Source organism: Engraulis encrasicolus, chromosome 4, assembly GCF_034702125.1.
Source record: "Engraulis encrasicolus isolate BLACKSEA-1 chromosome 4, IST_EnEncr_1.0, whole genome shotgun sequence".
NCBI lineage: Eukaryota > Metazoa > Chordata > Actinopteri > Clupeiformes > Engraulidae > Engraulis > Engraulis encrasicolus.
The window spans coordinates 30,462,146-30,478,550 of record NC_085860.1 but is presented as its reverse complement, the minus strand read 5'-3'; the positions used below and the strand labels follow the sequence as shown (position 1 = coordinate 30,478,550).

The 16,405-nt window shown below is 48.1% G+C and overlaps 1 protein-coding gene across 1 annotated transcript in view; it reads left to right on the top strand.

The window, feature by feature from the left end:
- The window catches only part of tubgcp6 (tubulin gamma complex component 6), a 50,654-nt gene that overhangs the window by 17,021 nt on the left and 17,228 nt on the right, over positions 1–16,405 (top strand). The window contains exons 11-20 of the mRNA XM_063197131.1: positions 449–598; positions 2,020–2,101; positions 5,176–5,264; positions 7,999–8,114; positions 10,190–10,328; positions 12,098–12,190; positions 12,409–13,857; positions 14,665–15,053; positions 15,405–15,703; positions 15,890–16,057. Coding sequence (XP_063053201.1) covers positions 449–598; positions 2,020–2,101; positions 5,176–5,264; positions 7,999–8,114; positions 10,190–10,328; positions 12,098–12,190; positions 12,409–13,857; positions 14,665–15,053; positions 15,405–15,703; positions 15,890–16,057 — 2,974 coding nt within the window. The remainder of the gene's footprint in view (positions 1–448; positions 599–2,019; positions 2,102–5,175; positions 5,265–7,998; positions 8,115–10,189; positions 10,329–12,097; positions 12,191–12,408; positions 13,858–14,664; positions 15,054–15,404; positions 15,704–15,889; positions 16,058–16,405) is intronic.

Here is a 16,405-nt window from a genome sequence, read left to right as displayed (position 1 = left end):
TTAATGTTTGAAATATGGTCTGATGAAGGACATGCTGCCCGAAACATATTCATTAAGACAAACGGGAGATTGGTGTCACATATCAAAGAAATAAGAGAAACAGGAGATTGGTGTCGCAGACTTTATTTTCAGTTTTCATGTTCGACTTCATTTTCAGTTTTCATGTTTGAAATATGCCCCCATCCCTCCACCCATTGACTGATTAGCTGGTAGGGCTGTAACGATACACTCAATTCACGATTCGGTTCGTATCACGATTTTTGACCGACGGTTCGATACAGCCCACGATTTCTGAAATGTATCGCCATCGTTGCAGCCCTATTTGCTGGTTTTCTGGTGAACCCCCCCCTCCCAGAACTCCAGATCCGGATCATCTGTACAAATGACATACATGGAGATGGTAAATGCAGGCTAGTAATGTGCAGTAAATGTTGTGATCTTTGAGCAGCACTACATCTGTTGGTCGGAGCTGCCGGTGCCACGCATCGCCGTGACTTTCTCGCTGCAGGAAGTGGAGGAGATTGAGCGGGACTGTGCCATCTACCGCGGTCGCATGGAGCGCATCGCCAAGCACAGTGCCATCAGCAGGGAAGAGCAGGTACAGGTTCTTCCTCCAAGGAGCCTCATCAGTTCCGATCAATATACTGTAGATGACAATGCTACTAGTTACACCAAAGATTTCCAATATGTTAACCAAGATAAAGCTAACTACACACCACCAATGCAACAAAGTGGGATCAATTCTGGTCTCTTAACTGTGCATTACTTCTCCATTCATTCTGCTAGTGTCCTAAAGGGGCATGGTAGCCATATGATGGGCAGTTTAGAACCATACATCATGTTGATTCCTGAGGAAACTCCTTATGAACTGTTACTTTCTTGTCAATACTCTCTGGTTCTACTTCACTAGATCCCTCCGTTTTCCCTTCCTTCCCTGGTGGCTGGTGGTAAGACGTTAGTGACAGCATCTCATCATGGATGTTACGCCAGGGGACACTTACACACGAATTTGGCCAAACGAAACAAACTTTATTCATTCCTATGAGGGAAGCAAAGTGAGGCGAAGGCAAGCGAACAGGGGCGAAGCGAAAATAAGCGGCCAAGTTATGCAACTGAGGAGGGAATTTCACCTGCTGCGTTCAATCAAATCAACAACACAAATGTTTCAATGGATTTGATTCGCCACTATGACCTGTTGAGCTGTCAGAATAAGTAACACTGCATTTTTTCTCTCTTTGCTTCGCCTGCATGTGTCCCCAGCGTTAGTGATGATGCAACAGGATGCGTTAGGCCGGGGACATGCTTTCTGCCAATCCTAAATTATACATGCTACCGTGTGTGACCGAGTTCACATACTTAATTCAGAACGATCGGAGCACAATACTTTAGATATATCATGTAGGGGGTAGATGGCCAATGGGGCTCTCATTAATATTTTCCATCATTGGTTGATTCTACCGTGACCTCAACATGGAAGTTCGAAAGATTGCCCCTTGCGGTTCTGTCAATATTGCACTGTACGTAAGCATCTGAGTACATTGATTCTGGTGTTGTACCGCGCGCAAAATTGTCAAAATTCACATGGCAACCCGGTTGTGCACGAAAAGTGCACGTGTGTCCTGCTGAAAGCATGTCCCTGTCCTTAAGCTCAAGACATACTCACACGCTTCCAATGTGCACAGTTATATTAACCAGGCAGCTTGTGTGTAGTATTCTATACTCTGTCGTGGCATTCGTCGCGGCGTGACACTGGGCAGAACAACACTCCTGTGTGTGCTAATGCATTGCTAACTAGCTTATTCCCTCTTTGTGGCGGGACATAAAAGACAGATAGGAGCTATTAAGCCAGCCCTCTGCGGACTCACAACAGGACTGCAGCCAACGGCCCTTTAACAGGACTCCTTTACAATTTTTTTTGTTTTGTTTGTTTGTTTTTGTTTCTTTTTTGTGTTGTTGTTTTTTTCCTCTCCTCTTTTTCATTCATTCTCCGTCGTTCGTTTTGGCTCTTGTCGCTGTCAGGCGCTGCGCACGGAGCAGGCTCGGCAGGAGCTCATCAATCAGGTCAGGGACTCGGCCGCCAAGACGCTGGAAAGCATCCGAGGTAAGACCAGACCTAGAGACCAAACCCAAATCCAAACCACAGCTTGGAGCCTCTGCTTGCCCACCTATTCGCTCTCTCTCTCTCACTCTCTTGCGTTCTCTTGCGCGCTCTCTCTCTCTCTTTCTCTCTCTCTCTCTCTCTCTCTCTCTCTCTCTCTCTCTCTCTCTCTCGCTCTCTTGTGCTGTCTCTCTCTCTTGCGCTCTCTCTCTGTTTCTCTCTCTCTCTCGATCCCTCGCTCACTGCTGTCGCCACAGCTGTGCCGTGGCCTGAATTGGCGGGCAAAAAGCAGCCTTCCCACAGGAGATTTGTTGGGGACTTCAGCATTGTGTGTGTGTGTGTGTGTGTGTGTGTGTGTGTGTGTGTGTGTGTGTGTGTGTGTGTGTTTGTGTTTGTGTTTGTGTAAGCTTTTATGAGTTTTACTGTGCCTGTCTGGCTCAGGAGGTGCATGGTTGGTTGAGCGGGCTACCTTTCACAGCTGGTGGTATTAGCCCCGTAAGTACTAGCAGTAGATTTCCAGAAGTGCCTGTACTCAAAAACTTGAAAGCTATTGCCCCTTTTTTAGCTGTGTGTGTGTGTGCGTGCGTGCGTGCGCGTGTGCGTGCGTGCGTGCGTGCGTGTGTGTACGTGTGTACGTGTGTGTGTTTGTGTGTGTGTACGTGTGTGTGTTTGTGTGTGTGTACGTGAGTGTACAGTACGTGTGTGAGTGTACAGTACGTGTGTGAGTGTACAGTACGTGTGTGTGTGTACGTGAGTGTACAGTACGTGTGTGAGTGTACAGTACGTGTGTGAGTGTACAGTACGCGTGTGGGTGTGTGTGTGTACGTGTGTGAACACACGCACGCACGTGCACGTGCAGGGCTGGTCCTAAAGGCAGTCCAACTGGGCAATAAATCGGGCAATATGATACCATATGATACCATTGTGAAACTCCACCCCCAATGACGTCCCGAAAATAGCTAATTAGCGCTATTATTAATGGGTTGTTTTCACACCATTACCACTCTGTAACAAAAATAACATTATAATAGTGGGGTTTTTTTTGCGCTTTTGCCCGGGGCGCCAGTCATTGTTATTTGTATTTTTCTATATTTCTATGATACATTACTCCTTGCAATTGAGCTGCTGAGAATGAAAGGAAAATATGTGAAAACAATTGATGTGTTACTTACGAAAGTGCCCAAATCACTGTGCCCTTTTTAGATTATTGAGGTGGAGGAGGTAACATTATTAAATTGACACGGAGATAGCATTTGGATGGCTATAATGTATCATAATTATTGAGCTTGTCCTATGAGTGATTACTGCAGAAAATGCTTGTCCCGTCACCGTCAGGCAGGGGGTCATCAGGCAGGTTGGAGGGAGAACTGGAAAATAACAAGGTGGTTTTTAAATTCCGATCTGAGCAAATGAAGAGTTGTCTGGGAAATGACAGCCTGCGTTGATGTCCAATTAAGCTCTACCACCACATAGCAAGACGGAGTGAATTTCAACATACTTAGATGCTTAGCGGTCTTTTTCTTCAAACCGAGCATCTGAAGTATCTGTTAATCATCGTGGAATGTCATCATTGGTCAGGTAATATCGCAAATGATATACGGGGCACAGTAGCTGGAATTTGTTTGTGGAGGTTGGCAGGAGAAAGATATTGAGGGCGGTTTAAAAAAAACGGTCCAATATAGATAAAGATAGAATGGTCCAAATGGCTCCAAAATAGAAGCTTTGGCCAACCATCAATGTGCTACATATGGCGGAAATCTAGCACTGCCAAATGCCTGAGGAAACATCATCCCGAAGTTGGCATTGGTAGCATGCCATGGGGATATTTACCATCTGCATGAACCGAAAAACCTTGAAGCTGTGGAATGGATAACAAATAGGAACAAATTGCACACAGTTGTACGTAGCATGTAATATTACAAAACGGTGGCTGGAAGTGGCACTTCCTACCCTAAAGCTGATCAAACTTGCTGCAACCCTGAAGGTTGAGGCCACACTGGTGTGACTCACGAAGAAAACGGTGCTGTGTGTTGTGGAAAAGTTTCACTCAAATCCTTTCGACAATCAGTAACACTGCTTCAGTACAGCCCAGGGCCACTATGTTTTCAAGCCTGATCTCTTTACCTTTTTTGGTTGAAGAAGGAAAAGGTGCTGCAGCAGAGCATGTTGAAAGGCTGTGTCTTGCCTCACTTTAGATGACCCGGAGCTGTTATGGCAGCAAGAGACATCGGCGCAAAACAAGTGCAAAACCAGTAATAATAAATGTGTTATTGTGCAATGGCTCCTATTGCAAGAAGCATGTTTTGATGGATTTATCTTTTACTTGTCTTGTTAGACGGAAAAAAAGCAACTGCATGGAATATATTCCTTAAAATGACGTGGGTGAGTTTTGCAAAGTAAAAAAAAGTGCTAACTTTTGGTGAAGGTTAAATACTACCCTAAGCCTCTCCAGTAGACCCATCTGACTAGAAAAGTGAAAAAATTCTGCTTAAAAAAAACGTAAAGGAGTAAAAGATCTAAGGTATTTTTTTTCTCTCAGCACACAAGGAGATAATAGAGAAACGTGTTGCCTCACAGACGGAACATTTTAATTTCCATTTCTGTGAACTGCTAATTTACTCCCCAATAAATTACTCTCAGTGGGCATCTGGAATAATGAACAGGCCTAAATGTCACATGCTCGTGTGTTTTAATAACTGCCCGTCAGTGGCTTGCTCTCAGCAACACAGTGCACATCGCAAGGCCCCCCCCTCCCTTTAAGAAATTGCACAAAGGCCCCGCATAAAAAGCCCTGTTTGTTTTTCAAAACAGTCTCTTTGCCCAGTTTCAAATTGCAATTGATTGCAAATTGATTTTGCAACCCTCATATATCTCCTGCCATGATGAAAGGGGGAGATGCAGAGAGAAATGATAAATGATTCCCTGGTGCTCTCTGAAACTACACCCCCGGCCCCCCTCCTCCTCCTCTCCTCCCCTCCTCTCCCCTCCCTCTCCCTCCTGAAGCTCCCTCTCTTCCCTGTCTCTCCACTCCACTCTACTACCTCATCCTTTGATTGACTCTTCGTCCCCCCCTGCAGGCAGGATGGTGTCACAGCGGCTGGCGGAGGAGGCCAAGAAGAGGGAGCGATTCGAGGAGCTGAAGCAGCAGCTGGAGATGGAACAGGAGGTGAGAGAGAGAGAGACCGAGACAGAGAGAGAGAGAGCCTGGTGCCTGCCTGCCTGTGTGTGTGGAGGAGGAGAAGAGAGGAGAGAGAGTGGGCGGAGGAGAGAGAGGAAGAGAAAGAGAAAGAGAAAGAGAGAGCGAGACTGAAGGTGTGAGTGAGAAGGAAAGGAGAAAGTGAAAAAGGGAGTGAGAAAACTCTGTGTGTGTGTGTGTGTGTGTGTGTGTGTGTGTGTGTGTGTGTGTGTGTGTGTGTGTGTGTGTGTGTGTGTGTGTGTGTGTGTGTGTGTGTGTGTGTGTGTGTGTGTGTGTGTTTTTGTGTGTATGTGTTACGTTACGTTACGGGGAGGTGCCACAGTCATGCTGGGGTTTCATCTGTCGCTTCTCACCTTCATCCATCTCCCACCTCTTCATCCCCTGCTCCATGCTCTCGCTCTCTCTATACCTCCTTCCCACTCTTTTTTTTTTAATACTTCCTACAGCTACTACCACTCTCTCTATCCATCCTTCACTACCCACAGTCCTACCTCCACCTCTCCTTTACTCTCTCTTTCTCTGCCTCCATCCTTCTCTTCACGTACCCACTTTCTCTTCCAACACTCCTTTTACTCTCATCCTCCTTTCCTTCCTTCTCTTTTTCTCTGCACTTTACACCTTCCACCTCCCCCCATTCACCTTTCCTTTACTCTCATCCTCTCTACCCTCTTCTCTTGTACTCTATCCACTCTCCTCTCTCCCACTTTCCCTTCCGCTCCACTCGTTTGCTCTCAGCCTCTCTGCCTCCTTCTCTTCTTTCTTCCTCCCTTCTTTCTCCACTCTTTCACCCTCAGACGTTCTCTCCTTCTTTTCTTTTCTACCCACCCTCCTTCCCTCCACAACTCCATAACTTTCTCTTCTATCTCATGCTTTCTCCCTTAGCCCCTGTGTCATCCTCCTTTACTCTGCCTCTCCTCTCTTCTTCTACCCACCTACTCACTCACTCACTCTCTCCTCCTTCTTCACTCTCATCTTCGGTTACTCCATCTTTTGTTCACTACTCACTTTCTGACCCCCCCCCCCTCTCTCTCTCTCCATCCTCCTCTTCTTTACTCTTGGCATCTCTACCTCCTTCTGTTCTTCCCTACACTACCCCCGTGCCTGGTTTATTTCCATCTTCTCTACCTCCCTCTCTTGTCCACTACCCACATTCTCACTCCCTCTCTCCGTCCTCCTCTCCTTTACTCTCTGCCTCTCCACCTCCTTCTGTTCTTCCCACTTCTCTTCTAACCACTTTTCCCTCCCTGCCTCCTACAGTCCTTTACTCTCGTGTCCTCTCTGCCTCTTTCTGTTCTTCCCTACACACATGCCCTCCCTCCCTGTCCCTGCTCCTTTCCTCTCAACCTCTCTACCTCCTGCTCTTTCCTACACCCTTCCGCTCCCTCCCTCTCTCCTCTGCTTTCCTCTCAACCTCTCTACCTCCAGTTCTTCCCTACCTACTTCCCCTCCCTCCCTCGCTCCTTGCGTCCTCCTCTCCACTCCACTCCTCTGGGCTCCTCAAAGTGCCACCTGCTTATCTCTCTGTAGGCCCTCTGCCTGGTCTCCTACCCCCTGCCTGCCCCTGACTTCACTTCGCTTTTCATCCCATTTCTCTGTAGCATCTGTGGCCAGGCTCTAGAGCACAATAGTTCCTCTTTTCTCAATAGTCCTCACAGCACTGCATTTTTCTGCAGCACGATGTGGGGAGTTCTTTTTTTCCAGTTCAGTTTTTGAGTTCAGATTTTTGCAACTAGGAATTCTAGTTACCAAACAGACGGACAGTTATTTATAGTACCTGAAAGCTATGGTGGTAGATTAACTCGCGCATAATTTTCACTGCATTGAAATGTTAAATTCATAAAGGCGAGTGGATGATGGCATGTTCTGTTGTGTCAGTGCAGTAGAGGAACTACCATTTGGTTCCTAAGATTATTCAGACTTTACACACTAATTCAAAGTCTATTTCCCAGAATTACGGCTTCTATGTGTAGAGATGTGAGGATGAAGGAAAAACCCTGACATTTTTGTTTCTAACAGTGGCTTCACTTTGTATCTGATAAACTTGCAGTAGATTAAGTGCTCATTACGATCAACTGACTCAAAGCTAGTTAGATTTGAGGCAAATTTGTAGCACCACAGTGCTTTATCAGTTGATGGCCGACTGCTGTGTTCCTCGCTGCAGTGTGGGAAATCAGTTGACTCAAAGCTGGTTAGATTTCAGGGAAATTTGTAGCACCACAGCATTGTAATGTATCCCCGGCTGATGGCTGTCTGCTGTGTTGCTTGTTAGATTACATTAGACTTAGCTGACGCTTTTATAGAAAGCGACTTGGTTATTTGCAGGGTATTGGTTAGTCCCTGGAGCAATGTGGGATTAGGTGCCTTGCTCAAGGGAACTTCAGCCATCGATGGAGCTGTAGGGAGAGCTAAGGGTGGGATTTGAACCTGCAACCCTCTGATATTTAGACACCTTAACCATTAGGCCACGGCTGCCGACATTTGGCCAGTTGTAGCGGAGATCAGTTGACTCAAAGCTGGCTAGATTTCAGCCAAATTTCTGTTCAAAAAGCTGAAAACACAAAACACACTGTTATGTTCCTTGCTGAGATGTGTGCGAGATCATTTGACTCAAAGCTGTGTAGATCTGAGGCAAATGTATGGCACCACGGTGCTGTAAGGCATCACTGAGTGCTGTATGCTGATAGCTGTGTTCCTTGGTTGGCAGTGGCGGAGCACGGCCCGGCGTAAGGAGCAGGAGGACGACTACAGCTATGCCCGCGAGCTGAGGGACCGCGAGAAGAGGCTGCAGGCCCTGGAGCAGCAGCTGGAGGAGAGGGCTAGGTGGGTTTCCCTGCCTCATCCATAATAACATGCCCTGACCAATGAAAAAACTCCAACTCCCATTGTCATTGTGACACAGCACTCCACAGCACACAAGTGTTCACTGCACACAACGAAATTGCATTTTATGCCTCACCCATGCAAGGAGGCAGCCCCATATGGCGCCCCAAGGGAGCAGTGCGGCGGGACCGTACCATGCTCACGGTACCTCAGTCATGGAGGAGGATGAGGGAGAGCACTGGTTAGTTACTCCCTCCACCAACCTGGCGGGTCGGGAGTTGAACCTGCAACCTTTGGGCTACAAGTCTGACGCCCAAGGTTATGTACGTATATAACCACAGTTCTATGAGTTTCGGATGACAGAGTCAGGAGACACGAAATAGAGCTTCATGTACACTAACCAGTTCCCTGCTCTGTCTACACTTGCAATGCTATGCAACTTTTGGTTGGTTTTCAATGAGACTCTTGCCCTCACAAACTTCATGTGCAATGGCCCTGTCGGTCTGCACTTGCTCTGTTGAAGCAATACTAAGCATACAATGCAATACTATGCAATACCATTCACCTTGTAATACCTTTGTGTAAGTCAATTCAATATGTGATGGCCTTCTTATTAACTGACTTCAGTGTTGCATTATTAAGCTCCTTCCCCATAACATGATGTACTATGTGTTCTTTACCCTGCCTTTACTTGCTCTGTTAGGCTCTTAACTTGCTCTGTTAATTCCCTCACTTACTAAATGTACTGTTTGCTGGGTTGAAAGATCTATGGCCGGGGTTAGAAGTCTACATTCCACATTTGCTAGAAGAGTCTCATAATTATCCAAAATCATGAATTTTACTATATTTTATAGGCATAGTTATTTGGTGCTCTCTGTCCGGTGAATACCCATGATCCTGTGTATCTGCATTTACTCTTAATAAGCTGCTATTTGCTCTGCTCATATCTGCTGAGTTTTTGCTAGTCTGTTAGTGTAAAAGCATCTGCTAGGTGAAATGTTACGTATTGCTGAGTAGGCGAGCACACTCTCCGTCTCACTGTCCACACCGATAGCATCCACCCATACACATATGGTGGTTTATTAGGAGGGATTATCACAACATTCAACCTCTTGATATTTAAAGTGCAATATCACCACCATATCCAAATGTCAAAACACTTTATCAACAATTACAGTTCATATACAGTATATATAGTAGGCCACTATGGGAAGTTATTGTAGATTGTAGGACAGGAGTATAGAAAGTGGCGTAAGAAATGTCTTTGAGATGAGCGCGTTGAACAGTGCCGTGCCAAAGCCATTTGCCTCGTGGCTCCATATCTGCTAATGAGCAAGAGCAACAGAAGGCAGCGAGATCAGGTGTGATGCTCAGGCAACACAAAGGAAGGTGAGGCTGGAGGTGTCAAAACATGTGCTCCGCTCGCTTCCTTAGCAGTCAGAATCGGTCTAATTAAAAGCCAAGTACAAATATAGTCACTTATACGTATATCTCTTCATAAGCACTATAGAGGTGAGTTGCTCTGACTTTCACCTTTTCCATACAGTCTGTGATTGGTGTGTGAACGTCTCTGCTGGGGTTGTGAGTGTGCGCTAACTTGTCCGTCTGAAGGCTCAGGATCGGAGCTGGACGGATGAAGTCTTCTCCCCTTCACTAGAACGTCACAGCAATCAGGCCTGTCTGTGGAGATCCTTATTCATCCAGGTCAAGATAATGTTGTCCAAAGACATTAGTTGTCAGCAGCTGGATTTAGGCCAGATCTGAACAGAGCTGAAGCTTCTTGGACGAGGAAAGGAATGAAACGTTGTCCAAGCTCCAAGATGAAGTCCAGTATCTCGCAGCTAATCTCCTTGGATGACAATCAGGCCTGTGTTTATGCCAGGGCTACATTAACACTATCACTGTCTCTCCCTCTCTCCCTCTCCCTCTCCCTCTATCTCTTTCTCTGTCCCTCTCTCTCTGTCTCTCTCTCTCTCTCCCTCTCTCCCTCTCTCCCTCTCTCCCTCTATCTCTTTCTCTCTCTCTCTCTCTCTGTCTCTCTCTCTCTCTCTCTCTCTCTCCGGCCCGTGCTGCAGGAAGGAGCTGATTGAGCAGTACAGCCGTCTGTCGGAGGAGGCAGCCAAGCGGGAGAGAAAGGCCATGTGGAGGGTGCAGCGCATGAGGCTGGATGAGCAGAGGGCCCTCTTCTTGCAGCAGGACCAGCAGTGCATACAGGTCACTTTTTTATTTATTTAAAATATTTTTTATGCCTTTATTTGATAGGACAGTTTGAGATGGTGACAGGAACCGAGTGGGAGAGAGAAATGGGGGAGGATCGGCAAATGACCTCGGGCCGGAATCGAACCCGGGTTCCCTGCATGACAGTGCAGTGCCCCACCGTTTGAGCCATGACAGGGCCAAGTCATTATTATTTTAATTTTCATTGTTTTTTTTGTTTTGTTTTTTTAAATATATTTTTAGGGGCTTTTATGCCTTTATTTTATAGGACAGTGTGAGATGGTGACAGGAAGCGAGTGGGACAGTGGGATCGGGAAATGACCCCGGCCGGACTCCAATCGGGGTCCCCGTGGTCATGCAAGCCCAAATGTGGGGGGCTTAGCACGCTGCACCACAGCGCACCCTTAATTTTCATTGTTTAACTGTGTTTTTATCCCAGACTTTTCTATTCCTTATTTTAGGACGAGACATTTAGAGATTGACAGGAAAGTGTGGGAAGAGAGAAATTGGTAAGGAAATGACCTTGGGACAGACTGGTATGGCCAGACTGTCGAAAGGGAACCAACAACATCTTTGGTTTAGCGGCCCACTTCACTGAACCACACCACGTCGCCACCGCATCGGCCTCCATTTGGGACGTAGTGACTGTCATTAGAGTTATGGGTGTGCTCTGCCACTGAAATGAGTAGGAGTGTGCAAAAAATTACGGTGGCAAATACAGTATATCGTGTCAAGCCTCTTTATGATGCACGTATTGTGTCATGACTCCTGTAACGTGATGCGTATTAGCTACAGGTTTTTGCCAATACCCAGCCTAGTCAGTAGGAAGACGTCCATGCTTTTACTCTTCTTTAGGAGTGAAACATATTAGCAATAGATATGAACTATTTGTATTCATAAATTAGCACTGTTAATGAGTTCAAAGACAGCACTACATTGTAACTGCACTGTATTCTGGCATTCATTTTCTATCCAGCTTAAGAAAAAATTGCAATACATACTGTAACTGAGTAATCCGAAAGAGATCCGGGTTCAAACAAAGCTAGACGGGGCAAGTCTATGTTCCCCTTCACCAGTCATTTTATAAACAAAATGCATTTCACGTCCAGGCTATTTTATAAAGCCCATCACTGCAAGTGCTTATATAATATAATGGGATGCATTTATTTGTCACACTGTGTAATATACACTATAAATGTAGCCTAAAATGTACTGTCCCATGCCTGGGTTTTGGCACCCATTTGTGTAAAGAGCTGCACTGAGATCTCAGGCAGGGTGTCAGAAGTCATGCGTAGGACAAGCAGCTTGTCTGTCTGTAGAGATGACCATAACTTTGAAACATTTGGTCATTTCGAACCTGGAATGATTTTCCTGCTTTCTGGCCTGTTTTTGTAAGCCCATTGCGAATGCTTGTATAATTCACTACACACACGCCTACCTTATGGACCATGCAGTCCGGCATGGTGGCTTGTACGCAACTGAGAAAATAACATTGGCCACTGGTGACCATCGGTTGGAGGGCTAATAAAAACAGTGAGTGTATTACATGCGCAGGTAATTGGTATGAACCATAAACATGGTATTGTCTTAATTAATGAGGGTGCTCGTTATTGCTGCCAAGGTAATAACAGTGGCTGTAATTGTGCCATCTGCTTCAGCCACGGCAGTGTTGTGGTTATGGTGCGCTTGGAACAGCTGTTGTCTTCTGTTAATTGTAATGTCTGTCTCTCTTTCGCTCCCTTTCTCTGTCTCACACACACACACAGGACCTCTTAGAGAAATATCCTTTTGGACAGCCGGTGCCAAACCTTGACGAAGTGTCTACTACGAGAGCAGGAATAACTCCGCAATCGGCTCAGGTCTGTGGGGGGAGCTTTACTTTTGGTCTTCCTCTTCTCTCCATCTCTCCTTTTCTCTCTTTTTTTTTCTTTCACCCTTTCTTTGGCACACAGCGTGCAACCTCTTCTCTCGGTGCTGTCCAGGCAGTCAGCACCGTCTGTGCCGTGTGGGTGGTGTCAAATCTGGCTCATCTCGTCTCGTCTTTTTTCTCGTGTCTCGTCTTGTGTGCCTCATTCAGGAGTCCCTGGGCGCTGTGCCACGGGCAGAGCAGACCGCAGACAGCGGGGCAGCAGCACAACAGCTCGCCACCCGTCTCCCTCCGACCCCCGCCGCGGGCGCAGACTCCTCCATCTCCGGCTCGGGCTCAGACTCGGCCCCCGCCACCCCGGTGCCTGCTGCGGAAGTGGCGCGGGACCACGCCAGCCTGGACCCCCTTCCTCCCTCTACCCGGAGTGACGGACAGCCGGTGGAGAGGGCCCTGCAGGACATCGGCTCCGATCTCCCGGGGCGTGCCTCTTCTGCCGATCCCCACTCCTCTCTTCCACCTCCCACCTCCTCCTCCTCTTCTTCCTCTGCTCCTGCCGACTACGACTTCAAAGCTCCGTTCGTCCCGCTGGAGGAAGGCGGGGTCCACGTCCGGCGTCGCTGGGACGCCCCGACGGCCCCCGGTTCAAACCCAGGCCCGAGCTCAGGCTCAGAACCCGGCTGCCCCCTCCTCGACCCTCTCAAGAAGGTCGTCCCTGCTGCAGAGGGACAGGAAGAAGGGGAGCAGAAGAAGAAGAAGAAGAAGGAGGGGGCAGTGGATGGTGGTGACGGCCCCATCCCTAAGCAGACAGATGCACCGACGCTACAAGCGGGACAGCTGCCACAAGGAGGAGTCACCGCCGCGCCAACAGAGCGGACAGATGGACAGACGGCTGTACCCCCTCAGCCTCAGGAGGCATCCAAGAGCGGGCTCGATTTGAGTAGGGTGACAGCTGGGACGACGGACATTGAGACAGTTACCACCAGCAAAGGCCAGCCACAGGTAATCATAATGCCAGAGACCCAGCAACCTGTTTCAGTGGCAACTAAGGAGCCTGACCGTCCGATCACAGACACTACTAGAGAGGGTCGGCAGCAGGCTAAGGCTCCCGTTTCTCTCGGTGCCGGAGACGCTGCCACCGCACGTCACGGACACCCCTCAGACGCTCGTATCAAGGTGGGTGACAATGTGTCCGATGTGACAAACACGCAGCCATCTCCCAGTGGTCACGGACATGCCTCCGACGCCCATATAAGGGTAGGGGAGAATATCTCAGAGGTCCAGAGTTCGATCCCGACAGCCAACGTCCATGGCCATGCCTCCGACGCCCATATAAGGGTAGGGGAGAACGTGTCAGAGGTGGCCGATGCCCTCCCTGCCCCGAGCGTACACGGCCACACGTCGGACGCTCACATCAAGGTCGGGGAAAACGTCTCCGAAGTGGAGGCCCGGCAGCCCTCGCAAAACGTTCACGGGCATGCCTCCGACGCCCATATAAGGGTGGGAGAGAACGTGTCAGAGGTCGCCACCGCCTTGCCATCCGCCAGTGTTCACGGGCACTCCTCAGATGCCCACATCAAGGTGGGCCAGAACGTGTCCGAGGTGGATGCCCCGGTGCCCACACAGAATGTCCACGGCCACTCCTCCGATGCCAACATCCAGGTGGGCAGCTGTGTTCTTTTCATAACACCTGACTCGTGAGGAACCATACTGACCTGCAAAGGCAAAGTGCAGTAACTACATAGTTTTTTCAAAATTGAGTTTAGAAACTGAATATGGTTTTCATAACACCTCCTTTATCTTGTGACAAAGCCTTGGTCCAAATGTGTCCCATTTTCGAGATATTACTATGACTACACTATCCAACCTGATGCCAAGGCTTTGAAGGCATTTTTCTCAGTTTCAATGTTGGCATAGTTACTGCACTTTGCCTTTGTAGGGAACAACCATAGTACTCTATACAGTAACCATCGTGCGCTCTGTATACATGGGTTCTCAGTGTTTATCCACACGATGTTATGAGGAGGGGCAAGACACTGGCAGCCAACCACGTGAGCAAATTTTTTGACCGACAGCGGTTTCCAACAATCAGAGATTGAGTTGTGCGCAGCTAAGTTCGCACAGTCAGGTTATAAACAAAATTTAGAACCCATCTATACAGTGTACAAGATTCGGCACATTCTGCAGGGAATAAAAGACCGACAATATCCAGCCCTGAGTGGATAGTCATACTTGGGGAGTTTCTATTTCTCTCTCTACCTATTGGATGATATCTTATTAATATCTACATATTATATGTTATATTATTAATATCTACATTAGATTATAGAGATGTTATATAGACAATAGACTTTATGATATAGGATTATAGAAGGTATGTCTTTGAGATTATTGAGTTGATCAGTGGGTGCTTAAGACATGTGCCTCGTGGTTCTGCAGTACCATCTGCTGATGCTTGTCCTTATCCAGGTGGGTGGCTTCGTTTCCGAGGTGACCCCCTCGCAACCCCGCTGGAGCAAGCATGGCCACGCGTCCGATGCCACCCTGGAGGTAGGCTGTCTGGTGGGGGGCGTTCAGCCGGCCCTCATGCCCCTCCCTGGCAGCGCCCACGGGCATTCCTCCGACTCCACCCTGGGCATTGGCTGCGTGGTGGGGGGCCTTCAGCCGGCCCTCCTGCCCCTCCCTGGCAGCGCACATGGCCATTCCTCCGACTCTACCCTGGGGGTGGGCTGTCTGGTGGGGGGCGTTCAGCCGGCCCTTCAGCCCCTCCCTGGCAGCGCCCATGGGCATTCCTCCGACTCCACCCTGGGCATTGGCTGCGTGGTGGAGGCCACTGAGGCCGCCCAGCCACAGCCTGGGTATGTACTGTGCTGTTCGTTTTACAACGGTTAAATATTTACATGATTTTTTGTGTTTGTACAAAATGTGTAGAGCTTGTGATGCTGGCTTTGTACTTGTTTACAAGGATTGCTTGGTGATGCAAGAGATCCGTCTGTTCTGTGTACATAAAAAAACGTTCTCCAATTTTTGCTTTCAAAGTGCTGGAAATGCTTGTGTGTATAGTTGCCGTTTTCCATTAAGCTGCATGTTATCATTCAGTTTTTGCTTGCGCTCAAAATGAGAATTTATGGAGGTGAATGCTCCCTTGGGGAGCTGGTGAAGCAAAATCAATCCCCTCTGCAATTCCTCATCTTTCGTTCCTTCGCCAGCGCCCACGGCCACTCCTCTGATTCGACCCTGACAAGCGGCTGTGTGGTGACCGGGGCCGAACCCTTGGCGTCACCGCTGCCTGGTAGTGCCTACGGGCACTCGTCCGACTCTACCCTGGGCGTGGGCTGCGTAGTGCCAGGCGGCTCGGAGCCCCAGAGGGCACCTTTGCCTGGCAGCGCCCATGGGCACTCGTCCGACTCCACACTGGGGATGGGCTGCGTGGTGAAGGGCCCCAAACCTGGCGCCTCGTCCCACGATGAGGCTGGCACACCCTTGGAAGACAAGCAGAGCAACGCAGGTGAATTGGTTATTCTAAACAAAGAGACATGTCATACATTTTCCTGTCATGCCCGCACATGCAGCAAATGTGCCAGCTGCGATTACTATATGATTTAAAATAGCTTGAAGTTATCAATTAGGTAAAGGTAGTTGCTTTTTGATGCATCTTTCTTTCCTCCATATCTCTCTTTCTTTGTCTTGATAGACTCAGGGTTGGGCTTTGTTGGTCTGCCAGCGTTCCTGGATGAAGGACTGACGGCCTGGGCTCAGGGCCTGGGCCTCTCTCCTGGTGAGAGCCCGGAAGATGACTACCTGCTCACTCTGGCCTCGCAGTATGAGGTGGAACAGTATCAGGACACATACACACTCATGAGTAAGTACATACTACCAGTACATACTATGTAACACCAAGCCTTTTGAATGGGCGTATCTCGATTCTGCCTTCTTGCGCTGCGATACAATTTCGTGACACTGCGTATCACGATTTCTCGATTTGATACAGTATCGTTACACATACACACTCATGAGTAAGTACATACTACTTGTACATACTACATAATGTCAAGCCTTCATGACTGAGTACTGGTTAATAAAATATTACATCTAGACATCTTTACATCTTAGTAGGCTGCTGGTTACCTACGTAGAGCTACATGTACAGTATATGTTCATGTTTAACTTTAAATGTAGAATATGTGCTGTTTACATCATTACAAGTGAG